Source organism: Onychomys torridus, chromosome 14, assembly GCF_903995425.1.
Source record: "Onychomys torridus chromosome 14, mOncTor1.1, whole genome shotgun sequence".
In the NCBI taxonomy this organism is placed as follows: Eukaryota; Metazoa; Chordata; class Mammalia; order Rodentia; family Cricetidae; genus Onychomys; species Onychomys torridus.
In genome coordinates this window covers 45,375,116-45,396,394 of record NC_050456.1, presented here as the reverse complement: position 1 = coordinate 45,396,394, position 21,279 = coordinate 45,375,116, and the positions used below count along the sequence as shown (strand labels likewise).

At 43.0% G+C, this 21,279-nt stretch overlaps 1 protein-coding gene across 1 annotated transcript; it reads right to left on the bottom strand.

Annotated features, from left to right (window-relative positions):
- Positions 1-209: 209 nt before the first annotated feature.
- On the bottom strand, positions 210-19,725 carry Churc1 (churchill domain containing 1). The gene is made up of 4 exons (XM_036206135.1): positions 19,591-19,725; positions 9,131-9,266; positions 7,137-7,207; positions 210-1,688 (listed from the first exon to the last, which is right to left on the bottom strand). Exons 1-4 carry the CDS (start codon positions 19,708-19,710, stop codon positions 1,596-1,598), a joined length of 420 nt encoding a protein of 139 aa, XP_036062028.1. The 5' UTR covers positions 19,711-19,725; the 3' UTR covers positions 210-1,595.
- Between the last annotated feature and the right edge of the window lie 1,554 nt (positions 19,726-21,279).

Below are 21,279 nucleotides of genomic sequence, written 5' to 3'. Positions count from 1 at the left end.
AGTGAGTTCTAGGAAAGGCACAAAGCTATACAGAGAAACTGTCTTGAAAAACAAAAAACAAATAAACAAAAACAATTTATTTATTTATTTTTTTATGTACATTGGGTTTTGCATGCATGTATGCCTGTGTGAGGATGCCAGATCCCCTGGAACTTGAGTTACAGACAGATGTGAACTGTCATGCAGCGCTGGGAATTGAACCCGGGTCCTTTAAAAGAGTAGCCAGTACTCTTAACCGATGAGCCATTTTTCCAGCCCCAGCAATTTCGTTTCTGATGCCTGTTCCCTTTAAGTTTGGGTGTCAGACTAAGAACTGAAGGCACATATTGTATCTAGAACACTGTATAGGCGGCTTTCTGAAGTATTTTACATTCACTAATTCATTTGGGTCTCCTAGCAATACTGCAAAAGGAGTACATATCACATTCTGTTAGCCTAGTTTTACAGAAACAGGATACTGAAGTCTAGAGTACTGTTCAGTGGCTGTCTGCTTCCAAAGGACAATGTGGTCTAAATGCCAGTGCTGTCACCACCAAGCTAGTGCTCTTTCAATTATGCACACAACACATTCTACGATCCCTTTGGAGTAAATGAGACCCTATAAACTTATGCTACATCCTTTACTCAGTGTCTCTGGTTTCTCCCATGCGTCCTTCCTCTGGGGTAGGCTTCCATTTAGGTCACATTACATTCAGTTACCATGCCTCCTTTGCCTCCTAGTTTCTCAGATTTTCCTTATTTTTGAAGACCTTAGTAGCTTTGAAAGATACTACCAGTCTGTAGAACTGAACTTGGTGGTTCTTATGATTACAGATTATGGCTCTCTGGGAAGAAAAACACAGAGATCTTCACATTGCATCATATCAAGGGTGCCAGACATCAAGATGGCTAGAATTGGCAGTATTAACCTTGATCGCCCGGCTAAGCCGGGGTGTGTTAGGGCTCTCTTCCTCAAAGTCAATCTTCCCTCTCCATGCTCCTCTGGAGGGAAGGCACACAGCCCACACTGAGGAAGTAGGACATGGGAAATCCACGCCCCTTCCTTTCTCTCTCTCTCCCTCCCTTACTTATTTTTATCCATCCATCCACCCAATCACTGCTATCACCATGGACCCATGGATATTGAGGACACATTCTGGGCCATAATCCAATATCAAGCCTCTTATTTTCAAATTACTACTGCTGTGTTCACTGGGAGTCTTGTCTGACCATCCCTTAATCACTGTGGTTTGTTGTTTGTGGGTTTTTGTTGTTGTTTGTTTATTTTTTGTAGCACAACATACTCTAAGTTCACCAGGAGGAATTCCTCCCCATTTCGTCATTGACTTTTGCAAGGAGTCCTGGATTCCAGCCTCTGAGTACAGAACATGCCAAATAACAGCTAGCAAAGACGTTCCACTCTGGCTGCCCTGATGTGCACAGGGACCTTCGCAGAGGAGCTCGACTCTAGGAAACAGCAACTCCCCAAATTGCTTTTTCTTCCAAGTAGGTAAATGTAAGCAGAAAAAGCCCATAAAGAACTTTCGTTATTAGACAAACCATTAGACCTGCTATATGTAAACCGAGCCAGCATCGTACACAGACCCGCAGGAAGCTTAGAACAACAGAGCCATTTGTCGGGGGTCCTCAGGGAGAATACTGATGGTATCTTCAGCTTTGCCACACAACAGACACAGCATGGTGTACTCCTAGAACAAGACAGAGTGCAAAATTACCTCAAGGGACAGGGAGAAAGATGCTCCAGACACAATTGCTCAATAAAGCTTTCCTACAAATTGTCACTGAGAGTCTTGCTGCACATTAGATTAGCTCTTCAACACTTATTAGCAGGGTTTTATATGTATTCTGCACACTCCTGGAACCTTTTGATTATGTACATAAGAACAGCATTTTGAAGGTACATGGCCATCTCTTGGACTAAGAAAGCCCCATATTTTGCTTAGTGCTTCTATTTAAACTAATGAAGACACCTGGGCTGGGGCCGCATGTAGCTCAGCTGATAAAAGTACTAACGCACCATGCACAAAGCCCCGGCTTCAGGCTCTAGCACTGCACAAACTGGGCCTGGTGGCACACAACTGCATCCCAGTACGCAGAAGATGAGGGCAGGAGGATCAGGAGTTCAAAGCCAGCCTGTTCTCCATGAGACCTTGTTGCAAAAAAAAAAGGGGGGGGGCGCTAGTGAGACAGCTCAGCAGGTATAGGGCATTTGCTGCTCAAGCTTGGTGACCTTGATCCCACAACAGAAGAATGGACTCCCAAGTGTTGACCTCTGAACTCTACACGTTTCATGGCAAACACATCACACACATACACAAACAGTAATTGAATAAATGAACTTTTTTGTTTGTTTTGTTTTTCTGTGTAGCCCTGACTGCCCTGAAACTTGTTCTGTAGACCAGGCTGGCCCCAAACTCATAGAAATCTGTCTCTGCCTCCCAAGTGCTGGGAATAAAGGTGTGCACCACCACCAATTGGCTCAAATGAACCTCTTTTTAAAAAAATGAATAAATAAAATAAATAACAAAGCAGATTGGTTGTGTATTTCTAAGGACAAATTCGTATTTCTAGGGCCATACCTTTCCAGGATATTTATGCAACAGAAAGGGGAAAAAGAGGTAACATTCTCAAGCTGAAAAAGCTATCTTTATCAGCCCTAGGAAATAAAAAAGTCTATTAAATTCACTAGCATGCCACAGCTCACATTTAAACAGTTAACTGCCCAAGAGTTCGGCTATTTCAGTATCTAGATTTTTATTAAGTTGTATGTGTCTTGTGCTTGACAAATGTCTAGACTGCTAACAGAAGGGTTTTATTTTAAGCAAGATTCCTTAGGGCAGAGTCCTGTTCTTACAGCTGTCACAGAGTTGCTCCCTTTCACTTTCTCTTTAGAATATTTTGTCTTGTTCAGGAAAACAAGGGTCTGTGTTGAATCTACTAGTATCTCCACACCCATGTGGCTGTCTGCAAATGGACCAGTCCAGCCGTGTTTCTCGGTCTGGACAGTCACTAGAGAGGACCGTGGAGCCAACAGTGACAAGGGCACAAGTGTCAAGACAAGTGTCTTTCCATTGTGACCGGCACATCCAGCACACAGCAGACAGCGGTGTTTAAGCTGCTCTTGAATTCCTCAGCTGGCTAACTGACTGATTTTCAGTGCTGGAGGCTAAAGCCAGGCTTTGTGCATACCAGGCAGGCCTCCTTCCACTGAGCTACCTCTCTGCACTTGTGATTTTAAAGTCTCCTCTATACACCCAGTAGAAATCCATACAGGCTAAAGCTCAGAGAATAGAAGATACTACTCAGGAGTACAACATGTAATAAGAATTTACAAGGTATCGACTGCTGTGAACCCACCATACATCACCACTGGGAAGGCAACCTCTTACTGGAAATGAAAACAAAAGTAACAAAGTGTAATGGAGAACACTTCTAATCCCACACTTGGGAAACTGAGGCAGGAGGGTCACAAGGCTGAGGTCAGCCTGGGCTACAAGGCGAGACCCTGTACACACACACACACACACACACACACACACACACACACACACACACACGGAGGGAGGGGAGGGAGGGATGGAGGGAGGGAGGAAGGGAGGGCCTATGTGAAACTACACACACACACAGCTGAATTTTGCTGAGAATGCAGCTCAGCTGATGGAGTACTCTTTGCAAGCATGAGGACTAGGGTTTACACCCCAGTATGGCCTCAAACAAAACAAAACACTAAACAACAACAAAATAAAAATATTAATTAAAAGAAATATATAGATAGATAAAAAGATAGAGAGCTGGGATTTTCAACTAACCTAACCACTGTCAAGTCTCTAGTGAATGTTTCCAGGTTCTGCAATGTGCTGTGTGTAATGGTCAGTCATGAACAATGGAAAGAATGCACCCTTGACCTTTACAAAATTAACACCCTTGACTTAGGAATAAAACTGATACAATGCATGATATAACCCGGTAAGATTATTAATCAGTGAGACTGATTACACTTGTAACCTTTGATTTATGGGCTGGCAGGACTTCAAATTTCATTGTAAGTCAATGATTTGGAATTCTCAAGTAGTTCCCCACAGGAGTATGTTATATATGTGGTAGTTAGATTCCCAGGAAAACGCACGACCTTTTAAACTTGCATTGTACAAAGGCTGTGGGATCTAACCACACATTACAGTGCTTCTGTGGGAAAGTATGCCCAGATTCTAAGTTTAGATGCTAGGGACCCAGCTCCCCGAGAGTTCAGGACACCTCTTACCAACCTGGCCAAGTGGGGGGACTTACCACGTGCCACCATCGTTAAACATTTTTTCTAATTATATGTATTTGTATGTGTGCTGCAGATTAATATATGTATGGGCAGTGTCCACAGAGGCCAAAAGAGGGCATTTGGCTAGCTTTAATATAAAACTTTTCAACCTAGAAAAGCTTCTGGAGACAGTACCATGTGACCCCTCAGGAAATGAGGTAGAGCAGCATTCAAGAGGAAGGAGGAGGAGAGGGTAATGCTGGAACAATACTTCACATGGGGTATGTATGGAAGAGCTGAGGGAAATGAGAGAGAGAAGCTGGGGCCAGCTACAGCCTTGGGGTAAGGAGCCTGAGCACAGCAATGATGGCTGTGAAAGGCCAATGAGGAAGTATAAAAGAATAATTAAAAAAACAACCCATCTGATGGCTGAGTGTAGGATGTGGGCTGAGTGAGAGCAGATGTTGGTGAATTAAGACTCGAGGGAGAGCCCAGACTAAGGGGTTTTGTTTTCAGGAGGACTGGAAATTATCTAGGAATTGTGACTACAAGCCATCTTCCTTTCCCTTCTCCTGTGTCTACTCCAAGTAATTTGGGGGCTGTTTGAAGGTGGTTTCACTCAGTCATAAGGGAAAAGCAGCTGGACCCTGGTCTCAGGAAGTGCTGTACAACAGCTCTCTCAGGACATAAAGGGCGATCTCAGTATCTGCTCAGGGCTTTCAAAGACCTCACATGCACTTATGGAAGAGAGCTGTAAACACTCATTTCCTCTCAGAAAGACAAGCTAGGGGTTTTCAAGCCCATGAAATGCTCACCACTCTCATCTGGCCACTACTATTCCCTGAGACCTTGGTTTCGATGTAAGTTACATATATCATATAAATATTTTAAGGCATAAATTTTGTATGTTAAAGAGTTATGGTCAAGATGTTTAGATTAACCAAATTATTTCAGATCAGATCCTGACACATGTGATAACCAAAGTATTTCAGATCAGATCCTGACACATGTGACTATGTATGCTCCTATTTCCACTTAAAAATATGAATGAGGGACTAGAGATTGCTCAGCAGTTAAGGGCACTCGCTCTTCCTTCTGCTCTTGCAGAAGACCTGGGTTCAGTTTCTAACACCCACATGCCAGCTCACAGCTATGTGTGACTTCAATCCCAGGAGATTTAGTGCTCTCTTCTGGCCTCCATGGGTACCAGGCACAGATGTGGTACACATACATACATACATACATACATACATACATACATACATACATACATACATACAAATACACACATACATACATGCAGGCAAAACACTCATAACACATAATAAAAATTAAGTAAAATTTAGGGGCTGGAGAGATGGCACAGTGATTAAGCGTACTAGCTGCTCTTCCAGAGGACCTTAATCAATTTCCAGCATCCATGTGGCATTTCTAACTGTAACTCCAGTTCTGGGGGAATAGGACACCTTCTTCTGTCCTCTGTGGGCACTGCATGCACATGGTACACAGACATACACAAGGGCAAAACACCAACACACATAAATAAGTAAAAGTTTTAAAATATGAGTGGAAGGTATTATGCTATTTTATGGTTCTGCTGTGGCTGATTAACTTTTATTTTCCTAAGTAAATACTATCTAAATTTGATGACTAGAAACAATTCCCTTGACTGTTTAGAGTTCTAACCTGATAAACTCTTATATTGTGGATAAATATGCAGTCCACACAAAGTCAGTCTGAAACACTGAAAACAAGCGCATGAGAAAGAGCCCTGGGTCCTGTTTTGTCCAGAGCTAGGTCCTGCTGCAGTTGGGGTTCTTCCTGACCACAGACCCGCGGCTCTTCAGCAACCCTGGGCCTACACTAGAGGCCAGAGTTCTTCTGTGCTCTCCTGACTGCAGAAGACTAACATAACAAATCCTTTTCTCTACTGATTCTGCTTTTCTCCCCAACCTTCATAGAGCTATCTTTCAATTTAGCTTAACAAATTATACAAAACAAAGGGGGTGGGGCAGGGCTGGAGAGGTGGCTCAGTGGTTAAGAGGTTCAATTACATGTCTGCAATTCAGTTCCATGAAGTGACATCCTCACACCAATGCATATAAAAATAACTATACTTGAGAACAAACAGTTGCTCAAATCCACATGCCAACTAGGGCAAACAAAGACAACCTCCTTATCAGATTTTCATACCCACCAAGTAGATATGATAACACCTAGAACTTACTCTGTAGACAAGGTTGGCCTCAAACTCACAGAGATCCACCTGCCTCTGCCTCCTGAGTGCTGAGATTAAAGGTGTGCACCACTACTGCCACTACCACCCAGCAGCCAACACTTACATTAAGCCAACTGTGCAATTCCCACAGCAGTTGGAGAAAAGGCATCACTGCAGTAATCTCATAAAAACCCATAATGGCAGATTAGAGATGGCTCGGAAGTCAAGAGCATTGTTGCTCCAGCAAAAGACCCAGGTTCAGTTCCCAGCACCCGAAAGGTGGCTCCGGACCATCTGTTACTCCAGTTCCAGGGAGTCTAGAGCCCTCTTCTGGTCTTTGTGGGCACCAAGTATTCACATGGTGTGCACATGCACCCACACACATTAAAACAAATAAATATTTTAAATCTTTTTTTAAAGAAAGAACCCATAATGGGTTAGTTAACTAAAATGACAGGACTGAACTATCATTTTAAAGCACACATTTTGATCAGCGATTCCTGTGAGGATATACAGACCCACCCACCTTCAAGTGTCCTAGCTTACACAAGACAGGGCTGGTCTCCTTTAATAACTGCTAGTCCTTCATTACAGAATTCGTGTGTAGATGCTCCAGGGTACTTTTAGTCTCTATCCCACCTCAATAACACCCATATTGACATTTACCTGAAATTCATCCACGATACTGAATGTATACTCATGTCTCGCTACTACATGATGACAATTCTTACACAGATCTGCCAAAACAAAGACACACAATGAAGTCTGGGAAGTCTCTTAAAACAACGAAATTTCTATTCTTAGCATATAATGCTAAAAAGGAACCTTAACTGTTTCACATTTCACACAGCAGGAAACTCACTCCAATACTGGCCTCAAGAAATCCCAACTCTACCACAGCAGCACCTAATCAGGATCTGAACTCAAAGGCACAATGTATACATATTAATTCCCACTGAAAGCTACCTACAGAAATCAACAAACAGGGCTGGAGAGGTGGCTCAGCAGTTAAGAGCACTGGCTGCTCTTCCAGAGGACCCAGGTTCAATTCCCAGCACCCACATGGTAGCTCACAACTGTCCGTAGCTCCTGTTCTAGGGGATCTGACACCCTCACACAGACATACATGCATATGAAACACCAATGTACATAAAATACAAATACACAAATTATAAAAAAGTCAACAGGTACTTAGGTGTGTTTATTTGTTTGTTTTTCTGTAACTAGGATTGGATCTAGAGCAGGCACTCTACCACTGACTACATTCCCAACCTTCTTGTCACTTTTTTTTCTTTTTTTCCCCCAAGACAGGGTTTCTCTGTGTAGCCCCAGCTATCCTGGAACCTTACTCTGTAGACCAGGCTGGCCTTGAACTCACCGAGATCTGCCCGCCTACCTCCTGAGTGCTGGGATTAAAGGCGTGTGCCACCACTGCCCTTTTGGGTTGAAGTCTCACTAAGTTCAAAACCTGCGCTGGTTTTGAACTCACTCTGTAGCCTAGGCAGGCCTTGACCTTTCAACCTCCTGAGTACCTGAGATCAAGCTGGCAAGATTGAGTAAAGGTGCTTGTCACCAAGTAGCTGGAATAAAAGGCCCGTGCTAGCAAGTCTAGCACTGTGTTTTTTAAAGTATGGCTATCTGGCTATGCAAATACTACTATTATTCTCAGGAAAGACAATAAATGTGCAGCTATACTCAGGTATAAATAAAACCAGGTGGACGTTAAAGTGAATTTGATGGTAACAAAATAATCTACTAACAATATTTATTAACTATGTAACAACAGTTAGTAAACTGTGGTGTGGTTACTGTGTGCCAGATAATCTTTAAACACTTTTTTTTTTTTTTTTGGTTTTTCAAGACAGGGTTTCTCTGTGTAGCTTTGTGCCCTTCCTGGATCTCACTCCATAGACCAGGCTGGCCCAGAACTCACAAAGATCCACCTGCCTCTGCCTCCCGAGTGCTGGGATTAAAGGCGTGCACCACCACTGCTCGGCAAACACTTTTTTTTTTTAGCTATTCATGTAATCTCAAATTCAATGAGACATGATATTATTGCTTTGTCAGGAAACAAAGGCACACCGTGATGAAGTAAGCAGACAAGTGCGGACAGAGGAGGTTTGGAGCAAGAATTGTTAACCTAAGAATGTGGCCCCAGAACTGTGGCTCTTACCCACATTGCCCTGTTCCCTCCAACAAAATACACCTTAGAGGAGACACAGACTTTAAAAGGCAGGCAAAAACAAGCAATAAAATCTCTGTATGTACCTCATTTAAGGTGACAGAAAGTCTTTACAACTGGTTGGGTGTGATGGCACATGTCTATCATCTCAGTGCTGAAGAGGCAGAGACAGGAAGATCCCAAGTTTAGGCTAGCCTGAGCTACATAGCAAGGAAGACCTGACTCATAAGAAAATAAAAGGATCCCCTGAAAAATAATTTTAAAACAATTCCATGCCTGAATCTCACACTTGAGTTACCTACAAAAGTTAGTCACAGTGTGGAGATGAGAGGTAAAGGAAGTCCTAACTGGATTTTCCTCTCAGTAACTGGCAGGTAACTATGTGCTGTAACACAACACTGAATGCGCACTCAGAACTCCTGTATGTCACACCTGATACCTGCTAATGGATTTGCATTTCAAAACAGACTCTACTTACGATCATAGGTAACTATTTCTTCTCCATCTTCCTCCTTCAGGGATCTGTTTGTGATCAGCATAAAATCCAGCTTATTGCACACCGCACAGCCTGTGAAGTTCAGTAAGAATGATCCATTCTCCAGACAGGTGTTTCCCTAAATTATTAGACAGGAATTTACTTATACTTTGAAATATTTGGTGAAACTGATTAATAGACTCAAAAATCACTACAGGCAAAACACACAGCTAGAACATACCTGCTTGAAGTACATTTTTAAGTAGCTGGCTTTCCTACAGATTACTACTTATAAATATACTTGAAGTACCTGTTAAATTCAGAAATCTTTAAGGACTACAAGTGTGTTTACAAGAGAGAGGTAAGGCTGGGGATGTTGCTCTGTGGATTTGTCCAGCATGTGTCAGGCCTTAGGTGCAATCCCTGTACCACAGAGCAAACAAACATAAAAGAACTAAATCCAAATATTTAGAAATAACAAGGAGGGGGCTGGACAGATGGCTCAGAGGTTTAGAGGCATGGGCTGTTCTTCCAAGGACCTGGGTTCAGTTCCCAGTACCAACATGGTAGCTTGCAACTACTGTCTGTAACTCCAGTTCCATTCATAAATGAGAACAATGTGTTTTCCTCTGACAGAAAGAAAGAAAGAGAGAGAGAGAGAGAGAGAGGACGGACGGAAGGAAGGAAGGAAGGAAGGAAGGAAGGAAGGAAGGACAAGGAAAAACAACATTCAATATGAAGAAACTAGAAAATTTTAGAAGTATTTCTAAAGGAACAACCATAAAACTAGAATTAAGAGCCAGGCAGTGGTGGAGCATGCCTTTAATCCCAGCACTTGAGAGGCAGAGCCAGGCGGATCTCTGTGAGTTCAAGGCCAGCCTGGTATACAGAGTGAGTTCCAGGACAGGCACCAAAACTACAGAGAAACCCTGTCTCAAAAAACAAAACAACTAGAATTAAGTCAATCAAAATAGAAACAGTGAGACAATGCTAACAGTGACTATACACACTGTGAAATAGCTTCCCCTCAAGCCTTTATTAATACCACAGAATAGAGGAAAGCATGCCAGCTACAGATGTCAGCCTTTAAGGGTAAGTGTGACTGAGGCAGAGAAGGTTAAGCACTCCAGTTGACCAGACTGGCACAATGGCAAAGAAACTAAACAGATTCCTGGCTTAGAGAGAAATCTCTGTTAAAGATGCTATTAACAGCTGTGAACGGCATTTTTACAGATCATCTAACCCAGTTCTAAGCAACACCGAGTAGTTCTGGTTTTTTGTTTTGTTTTGTTTTGTTTTTGTTTTTTTGAGACAGGGTTTCTCGGTGTAGCTTTGTGCCCTTCCTGGAACTCACTTGGTAGGCCAGGCTGGCCTCGAACTCAGAGGCCTGCCTCTGCCTCCCGAGTGCTGGGATTAAAGGCATGCGCCACCACCGCCCAGCTTATTTCTGTTTTTTAAAAAATTATTATTATTATTATTATTATTATTATTATTATATTTGTGTTTTAATTTTACACATCAGCCATGGGTTCCCCTGTCCTCCCCCTCCCGACCCACTTTCCCCCCATTATTTCTGTTTTTTAAATATATATTTTATTATGAGGGTGAGGCAGTGTGCACGTGCCACAGCTCCATGTGTAGAAGTCAGAGGACAATTCTGTGGAGTCCTCCCACCCTGTGTTGGTTCTGGGATTGAACTCAGGACAAAAGGCTTGAACGTCAAGCTCTTTTAGCCACTGAGGACCTCCCTGCCTGGTTGAGCATTTTTTAAAATGATTTATTTATGTGAATTAGTGTCTGCCTACATTTGTGTCTGTGTAAGGGTGTTGGATCCCCTGGAACTGGAGTTACAGACAGCTGTGAGCTGCCATGTACGTGCTGGGAATTGAACCTGGGTCCTCTGCAAGAGCATCCAGTGCTCTTAACCGCTGAGCCTTCTCTTCAGTCCCAGTTGAGCATTTTTAATAATTAATATTATTTAAAAATCATTCGCAATTTCTCCAAAGCATCTGTGTACCTGATGTCACACACAGCTCCAGGGATGACTCAAGGGTGAGTCAACATGTTAGTGGAGGAAGAGCTATCTTAAACAGCACAGTGAAGTCTTCCTGGTTCCCTGTACCACAATTAACCTCTCCTTTCTGAGGGTGTCTTACCTCTGTGTATTAAGGAAGAGATTAGTTCTGGAGGAGGAATTAAGATATGGGGCTGGAGAGATGGCTCAGAGGTTAAGAGCACTGGTTGTTTTTCCAGAGGACCCGGGTTCAATTCCCAGCACCCACATGACAGCTCACAACTGTTACTCCAGTTCCAGGGAATTCCATACCCTTACACAGACATGCATGCAGGCAAAACATCAATGTACATTAAATAGATTTTAAAAAAAGATATGACTATATAGTTTAGAGATACGACGTGAAAGACACTGACTTAAGACACTTTGAAGAAAAAAAACCAAACAAACCTTGGAATTGTAAGGCTTCCAGATATGAAAGCATTACTAGGTATAATATATAGAGTAAAGGTTATTATGCTGGTTTGTATTAGTCAACTGGACACAACTGGATCTGGAGAGAATCCCAATTGAGGACCTGCCTCCATTCGACTTGCCTGTTGGCATGTCTGTGGGGCATTTTCTTGATTAATGACCAATGTGGGAGGGCCAGGCCACTGTGGGCAGTGCCACCCCTGGGTAGTGGGAGGGTCTGGACTGTATAAGAAAGCAAGCTGAGCAAGCCATAGAAAGAAAGCCAGCAAGCAGCATTTCTGCACTGGTGCTTGCCTGACTTCCCCCAACACAAACTCTGGGACAGGCAAGCCAAACAGACCCTTCCCTCCCCAAGATGTTTTTGGTCAGGGTGTTTATCATACCCTGGACAGTGAATGTGTGGCTGAAGTTTTCTCTGGTCCTGTCCAGCCCCACAGACTCCTCGGCCACTTATAAAATGAATCACTCAGAAGCTTATATTAATTAAAACTCCTCAGCCATTAGCTCAGGCCTACCACTCACTAGCTCTTACATTTAAACTCAGCCCATTTTTGTTCATCTATATGTTGCAACACATTCCGTCCGTGGCTTTATCTGTGTGCCGTTAAATGATGCTCCCTGGATGGTGGAATGGCGTCTAATGACTCAGCCTTCCACTCCCCAGATTCTTGTCTGTTTATCCCGCCTATACTTTCTGCCTGGCTACTGGCCAATCAGCATTTTATTTATCAACCAATCAGAGCAACACATTCACAGCATACTGAACATCCCATAGCATGAATGACTTTAAATGAACGTATCCATCAGGCAACCACCACCTTTATGAAAATATGGACTACTATCCCGTGAAGCTCCTTCACTCCCTGTAGCCTATCTCCAACATCCATAGCATATCTGAGACCCAATAATATTATTCTTTCCGATCTTTCATGTTCCAGAATTTTATGTAAATGGAATTAGAATATTCTTTTGTTACTGGCTTTTTCTGCTCAATATAACACCTATGCTTGTCATTGCTTTTTACTGTCAGGTACCATTCCATGTATTTAGCCGATGGTGGGCATTTGGACTGTCTTCAGTTTGGGGCTATTATGAATAAAGCAACTATGAAGAATCATGTACAAGTCTTGTACAGACACAGGTCTTCTCTTCTCTTGGTAAACGCCTACAAATTCTATTTCTGGGTCACATAGGTTACCTTTTAAGTGGTACTTTTGAACTTTATAAGAAGTTACCAAATGCTTCTCCCAAGTTTTCCTATTATTATTATTATTTTTTTTTTTTGAGGTTTCTCTGTGTATTCCTGGCTGTCCTGGAACTCACTCTGTAGACCAGCCTGTCCTGGAACTTAAAGATCCAGCTGTCTCTGCCTCCCAAGTGCTGGTGCACCACCATCTCCCAGCCTCCATTTAAAAAAAAATTATGGCTGGGTGGTGGTGGCACATGCCTTTAACCCAAGCACTCAGGAGGCAGAGGCAGGCAGATCTCTGGTCTCCAAAGCAAGTTCCAGGAAAGGCACAAAGCTACACAGAGAAACCTTGTCTCGAAAAACCAAAAAAATTATGTGTATGTGCGTGGTCTGTTTGTGGGTTTGTACAAGTTCTGTACAAGTGCCTATGGAGGCCAGAGGTCTTGGATACACCTGGAGCTGGAGATACAGGCAGTTGTGAGCTGCCTGATGAGCTGGAATTGAACTCTGGTCTCTGCAAGAGTAGTGAGTGATCCCTCTCTCTTGCCTCAAGTTCTCCATTTTACACGCAGTCACTCCGCATCTCCCCAACTCTTGGTACTGTACACTTTTTTTTACTTTAGCTATTCTAGTAATGTAAAGTGAGAATATTACCACAGTTTGCATGTCCCCAATGGGTCACAGTCTTCCTGGTTTCCATTTACATTTTTTTATGAGGTGCCCATCCAAATCTATTCTCACCTCCCCACCTTTGTTTTAGACAGGGTTTTGTTGTGTAGCCATGGCTGGCCTGGGCTGTTTAGTACACTTAGAAAAGGTGATTTATATAAAACTCTGCTAAAGACTTATAAAGTTATACAGCATACAAGAATAAATGGCTAAAAACTGTGAAAATGAGTATGACAGCAAAGATTATTAGTTTCATAGTAGTAGAGTATAAAATTTTACAGATTTGGCTGGGCAGTGGTGGCATACTCTTAATTCCATCACTTGGGAGGCAGAAGCAGGTGAGTTCAAGGCCAGTGTGTTCTACACAGTGAGTTCCAGGGCAGTCAGGACTGTTACACAGAGAAAGCCTATCTCGAAAAACCAAACACACACACACACACACACACACACACACACACACACAGAGAGAGAGAGAGAGAGAGAGAGAGAGACAGAGACAGAGACAGAGACAGAGACACGTACAAATTTGAGGGCATGGCATAGTGGCACATGCCTTTAATCCCAGCACTCAAGAGGCAGGGGCAGGCAGATCTTTGAGTTCAAGGCCAACCTGGTCTACAGAGTGAGTTCCAGGACAACCAGGACTACATACAGAAACACTGTCTCAAAAAACAAACAAACAAACAAAACCCCAAACCTACTCACACAATTGTTTCAGTTCTATTAAGACAATTTGAGATTCTTTGCCATAGTCCTTAACCACTACACAACTGCAACCAACCACTTTCCGTGGTTTCCCCTCCCGATCGATTTTACAGAGGCCTACCCATTCCCCTAGCTTCTTGTTGTCATCAACCTTAATTAGGTTGATTTGGTGCTCAGCACAAAGTGCCTCCACCAACTTGACATACATAGGCTCATCACAATTGGATGTGAGCTTGGCGCTTGTAACAATTTGAGCATATGAACTTGGGTAGCTGTTCTTAAATGAAGCATATAAACATGTAATTTTTAATTTATATATATCACCAAATCATAGATTTTTGTATCTGATTCAGTTATTTGTTCACTTCTGCAGCACCGCTGAGTCATTACAGAGTATGAAGCTAAAGGGGAAGAAATGATACACAAGTTTCATTCACACTGTGTTGAAAATATTTTGTTACAATTTTAGAAAATGAGACAATGTTTTAGCCTATGGTGGGATTACTTGCTCAGCCTTGAGGGAGGGGCTTGGTCCTGCCTCAACTGAATGTACCAGGCTTTGCTGACCCCCCATGGGAGCCCTTACCCTTTTGGAGGAGGAGATGGGGGTGGGCTGGGGGAGTGGAGAGGAGGCTGTGGGGGGGAGGGAGCGGGAAGAGGGATGAGAAAGGGGATCTGTGGTTGGTATGTAAACTGAATAAAAAAATTTCTCAAATAAAAAAAGGAAAAAAGAAATACAGTTTTAGTTCCGACTGTTTTGCAAAATGTTTTTCTTGAAAAAATGTTTCATAATTGTGTTTTTAATGAGTTGGGCTTGAGGGCATTGAGATGGCTCATCAAGTAAAAGTGATTGCAATACAAATGTGTCGACCTGAATGCATTCCTGAAGCCCAAGCGGAGGACATGGGACTCCTGAAAATTGACCTCTGACCCCTACACACTCACCACAGCACACCCACATCCACACACAAAATAATAATCATTTATAAAAACTGGGTTCAAATTGGTGGTCTGTCTTCAAGTGAATTCATGCTTGAACTTAAGGTCTCAGTGGAGCATTACAGGCTGGTAGGCTAGAGCCCTGTCGGGAATCTAGTTCAGTGTGTTCTAGTCTTTGAAAAGCACCCATCCAAAGATAAATAATTAAATATCACTACTGTGCACTTAAGAGCTTCCTAACAAAGCCAGACTGGTCGGCATAGTGAGTTTTAAGACAACCAGAGGGCTCTGTAGACAATGTCTTTAAAAAAATAAATAAATAAAAGAGCTTCTTAACAGCTACTGCCTCTATTATTTTATTTTATTTAGTTTTTCCAGACACAGTTTCTCTGTGTAGCTTTGGCTGCCCTGGAACTCACTCTGGAGACCACACTGGCCTTGAACTCAGAGATCCCACAGCCTCTCAAGTGCTGGGACCAAAGGCATGCACCACCTTCTTTAAAACATGTCATGGTCCACACCCACACACATACATGCAATTAAAAATAATAAAAATAAATATGTGAAAATATATGCCTGATTTAACACCAGTTAATTGAAAGAATCCCTATTCTGGAAAAAAATTTCCATCTACGAATGGGAATTAACCAGGGTTCTAAATGGTCATTTAGCTTCTACTGAACAAAGCTGCCCTGAATTCCTTTAGAGTTCTCCATCCCATCTCTGAAGTTGCATGGGAAACTTTCTTAATATCTACCCACTAGTTATTTCTAAATATGTCTTCTCAAATTCCAAAGAAACATTTAATTCATTCTCATGACAGCCCTTTAATTATTTAAACCAGAATAAAAGCAAGAGAATGCTTTAGAATAGCACTTTCTAGGCTTTCCAGAATCGTCTCTATCCTTCACTCTTCAATTTTGGCAGTCTATCTCTCTTTTATTACATCTCTGTATTTACTTTGGGGGTGCACACTTGTACCACATGTGGAGGGCAGAGGACAACTTGCAGGAGCTGGTCCTCTGCGACCATGTGAGTCCTAGGGATGGAACTTGGGTCATCAGGCTTGGCAGGCAAGTGCCTTGACCTGCTAAGCCATCTTGCCAGGCCAATGCATCCTCTAATCTGTTCTATCGTTTTACTCTGAATAAAGTTATCTTACTGCTTCTGGGGTGGTGGTGAAAAGAATAAACCTCTCCTTTTTAAAGATGAAAAATTTTAAAATTGTATGTGTCCTTGTCTGTATGTGGGGGTGCTTGCACACCTGTCCCCCCCAAAATACAGGGGGGGCAGAGTTACAGGATGCTATGAGCTGCTGATCTGAGTGGTGGGAACTGAATTTGAATTTCCTGCTGCAGCATTAAATGCTCTTGACTTCTGAGCCACCCCTCTAGGCCCTAACCAGCTCTGTTAGTAAGCTCCACAGGGAACTTTCCCTCACGGTCCCCAGTGTGCAATGTTAATTAAGACTCATAAAAAACTCTCTCTAGATATTAAAGCATAAACTAAAACACAACGTAGAAAAATAATAAAATCAGAAACACACAGAATAACAAATAATTATAAGCAAACTACAGAACCACCAGTCAAGTCAAAAAAACACTTACTTTCCAGAAACTTCTCCCTGGTTCTTTCTGTTTAAAACTTGTCTTTATTTTATTTATATGAATACCTGCCAGGTACTCATGGAAGCCAGGAGAGGAAGTTACGTCACCTGGAACAGGAGTTAAAGACAGTGGCTAGCTGCCAGGTGGGTGCTGGAAACTGAATCCAGGTCCTTCTCAACAACACCACATCGAGCAATTTTCCTGGCTCCTTATACAACTCTCTTGAGCATACTCTGTTTAGCAGCCATCAATACAATGACTTTATAAGAGCTTCTTGCTTTCTAGGAAATTCTCACTGTATTTTAGCTGGCTTGATTTAAAATTGCACTTTACATGTCTTTATCAATACTGTCAGACTAAAGTCAGACTGCTGGGTCTAATTCTAGTGCTTTCGTTGCCCTACTTCAGGGTTCCTCCTCAACCTCAACTCTAGGGCAACGCCCTCTGTTTTGATAGCTCTCCTGTATACTGCAGCAGAACAGTTGGTCTCTACCCATTAGCTGTCCAGTAGTTCCGCCACTGTGACCATCAAAAGCGTCTCTAGCCGGACGGTGGTGGTGCATGCCTTTAATCCCAGCACTTGGGAGGCAGAGGCAGACAGATCTCTGTGAGTTCAAGACCAGCCTGGTCTACAGATCAAGTTCCAGGACAGCCAGGGCTACACAGAGAAATCCTGTCTTGAAAACAACTAACAAACACGTCTTTGCATACTGCCAACTGCCCTTGGGAGGCAAAACCACTCCCATCTGAGAGCCACATAAAGTTGATTTCGCTTTCACAACTCTACTTTTATGAAGTGAGTTCTGCTCTAGTCTACTATTTCAAATAAAGATCTTTTTTTTAAAAAGATTTATTTATTTATTATGTATATAGAAGAGGGTGCCAGATCTCATTGCAGATGGTTGTGAGCCACTATGTGGTTGCTGGGAATTGAACTCAGGACCTCCGGAAGAACACTCAGTGCTCTTAACGTCTGAGCCATCTCTCCAACCCATCAAATAAAGATCTTACAAGCATTCTTATACACACTGCCAGATGTGCACATGCATTTGTCTAGAATAAACACTTCTGTGCCATTTCAGTGTACATTTAAATTTGATAATGAATGCTAATTTTTATAAACCAAATAAATAGTTGTACCATATGAAAATTCACGTTATATAACAATCTCAAAAGACTTACATATCACTATATATAGAGAGATATAGATAGATAGATAGACAGATAGATAGACAGAGATACTGTTTGTTTTGTTTTGCTTTGTTTTTTGAGACAAGGTTTCTCTGTGGGGCCCTGGCTGTCCTGGAACTTGACTTTTAGACCCTGGCTGGCCTTGAACTCTGATCTGCCTGCCTCTGGCTCCCAAGTGCTGGGATTAAAGGTGTGCATTGCCGCTGCCACCACCTTGCAAAATACTAAGAGAAAGAGCTATGAAGATGCTTTACTTCTCAACCAAGGCAAAAAGCCTTCACCTTGCTATTTTCGCTGGGTTTCTCTCTCCTCTAACTTAATCACAATCATCCAAAGGCTACTTTATTTGGATGGAAAACACTGCAATCCCATTCCCTATCAGTTTTCCCTTTCACTAACTGTCAATCATACTCCCCAAATTGCAAGTTCTTATGCAGCCCCAAAGCTGCCTTGTGAGTCATTCTTTTACAGCAGTGGTTCTCAGCCTTCCTAATGCTGCGACCCTTTAATACACACCTTTAATTCCAGCACTCGGGAGGCAGAGCCAGGCGGATCTCTGTGAGTTGGAGGCCAGCCTGGTCTACAGAGTGAGATCCAAGAAAGGCTCCAAACTAGAGAAATCTTGTCTCCAAAAACAAAACAAAACAAAAAAATTATTCCTTTGCTACTTCATAACTGTAATTTTGCTACTGTTATGAATCGTAATGTAAACATCTGCATTTTCTGATGGTCTTAGGCCACCCTTGTGAAAGGGTTGTTTAACCGCCAAAGGGGTCAAGACCCACAAGTTGAGAACCACTGCTTTACAGCCTAACCAACAATCTGCCTATACACCTCAAAGTGCAGTAAGTATTCCTAAAAGAATAACAAAAGCCAAGCCTCAATATTTCCTAAGCCTGAGAGAAACAATGACTTAAGGGCTGGGGGTACAGATCTGTTGGTAGAGAGCCTGCCTGGCAGGTACAGGCTCCGAGTTCCATCCTCAGTACCGAGAAGGGGAGGGCTGAAGAGATAAAGGGACGGGACGGGGGGGGGGGGGGGTGTTTCTCAGTCTAGTCTTGGCTCTCATACTGGGGTAAGTGGTAGTTCCTCTCCGGGCATCTGTTCTATCATCTTCAGGCGTAGGTTAGAACAAGAGGCTGGGGGTGTATGCAGCTCAACTGGTGGGCAGCTTGCCTAGCATGCACCAAGCCCTCGGGTCTATCCCTAACATCATCATATATATTGGGTCCAGGAGCGCACGCCTGTGATGCCAGCGTTCAAGACGTAGAGGCAGGAGGATCAGACGTTCAAGACTATGCTCGGCTAGATAGGGAGTTTGAAGCCAGCCTGGGCTACCTGAGACCTGCCTCAAAAGATGTGGGTTCTAACGTGACCTCAGCGGTTCACCCAGAGCCAGAATTAGAGAAAAGAATTTCATCAAATCGAGCTGAAGGATGAAGCCGGGACGGCCACGAGGGGCTGAGGGGCTGCTGCCAAGCCGGGTGAGGTTTCCGGGTTGTCCCTAGAAACCAGGAGACCCGGAAGGACCGCTGACGTCAGCCACCAGGGAGGGGACCAGCCGCCCGGAGACCAGGGTCACTGGATGACCGGACTGCAGAGGGGGCCCTGGCCTGTCTAGGAATGTCGGCCGAAGACTGAGCCCGAGGGAGGCTCTCGGCGCCCACTTGCTCACCCGATTGGGGTACTCCTTCTTCACACAGTCCCCACACATCGCCACACAGTTCACCGAGAACGTCCCCCAGCGATTCCCGGAAGACGAAACCTCGCGAGAGCTGAGACCGCATCGCCGCATACGCCCTAAATACTCTACGCGGGCTCGAAGTCTCCGCCCATAGCAACGGTTGTTAGGCGGGGCGCACTGCTGTTTCCCGGCAACGAGAGGGCTTGTAAGCAAAACTCTTCCGGTAATGAAAAGATCTGAGAGCTTGGCGGCGGTGGTGGCGCACGTCTTTAATCCCAGCACTCGGGAGGCAGAGGCTGGTGGCTCTCTGTGAGTTCGAGGCCAACCTGGACTACAGAGCAAGTTCTAGGATAGTCAGGGCTACACAGAGAAACCTTGTCTCGAAAAACAAAAACAAACTCCTCCCCCTACAAAAAAAAAACACAGAAGATCTGAGGACTCAAAGCTCAAAGATGTGTCTAAACTGGGAAGCAGGTCTGAGCCTGGGCGAACTTATAAATAGGCATCTTCTTGAACTCTGATTTAAAAAAAAAAAAAAAAAAAGTGAATCGCAATACAAGATAGGGAATTGTTTTTCCTTGCTTCCATTTACTCCAGATTAAAAATAACAACAACAGGGCTGGAGAGATGGCTCAGAGGTTAAGAGTACTGACTGTTCTTCCAAAGGTCCTGAGTTCGATTCCCAGCAACCATACGGTGGCTCACAACCATCTATAGTTAGGTCTGGTGCCCTCTTCTGGACTCCCGGCATACATATAGGCAGAACATTGTATAAATAATAAATAAATAAATCTTTTTAAAAAATAACAACAACAGAATAATAGTTTCAATACCATTTTGTGCTATAGTAAGAGATAAGAGATCAGAGCTCAAAGGAAGTAAGCAGGTTTTTTTTTTTTTTTTTTGGAAGAGACACTTGAGTGCTGACGAGAATCTGCTAAAATATTTAAATTAGATTCTTATCTTTTCACCTGATACAAAAATCAATTCAGAATGGGTCAAAGCCCTTTATCTTAAACCGAAAACACTGAACCATCCAGAAGAAAATATAAGAGATACCTTTCAAGATACTGGGTTAGGCAAGAATTTTTTCTTTTTCTTTCTTTTTTTTTTTTTTTTTTTTTTGGTTTTTCGAGATAGGGTTTCTCTGTGTGGCTTTTGAATAGAGCACTAACCCAAACTAACAGGAACTAACCAAAAATATAGACAGACTGGACTTCAGGAAAGTTTCTGTTCAGCAAAAGATACATCAGCAGAGCAAATAGTCCACAGCATGGGAGAAAATTACCAGCCACACTTCAGACAGGGGGCTAATAGCCAGAATTTACAAGAATTGCAGAAAGCAAAAACCAAGGAAATAAAACTTCCGGTCAATATTTGGGCAAGTGAACTGTGTAAGACACTTTTCAAAATAAGAAATACAAACGGCCAATAACTATTTTTAAATGTCCAATATCATCAGCCATCAGGGAAATGCAAATTAAAACTACTTGGGGATACCACCTCACCACAGTCAGAGTGGCCATCATTGTCAATACATCTGACAACAAATGTTGGAGAGGATGTGGAGAGGGAGGAACTCATTCACTGTTAGTGAGGGTGAAAATTAATACAGCCATTGTGGAAGTCAGTTCAAACTAGCACTATCACATGGCCTTGCTGTTTCACTCCTGGGCATTT

Coding starts and splice junctions, on each gene's coding strand:
- Churc1 (XM_036206135.1), bottom strand. CDS start 19,710: ATGCGGCGATGCGGTCTCAGCTCTCGCGAGGTTTCGTCTTCCGGGAAT. Junction 9,267..19,590: donor AGAAGGAGTACCCCAATCGG/GTGAGCAAGTGG, acceptor CTAATAATTTAG/GGAAACACCTGTCTGGAGAA. Junction 7,208..9,130: donor AGAAATAGTTACCTATGATC/GTAAGTAGAGTC, acceptor TTGTTTTGGCAG/ATCTGTGTAAGAATTGTCAT.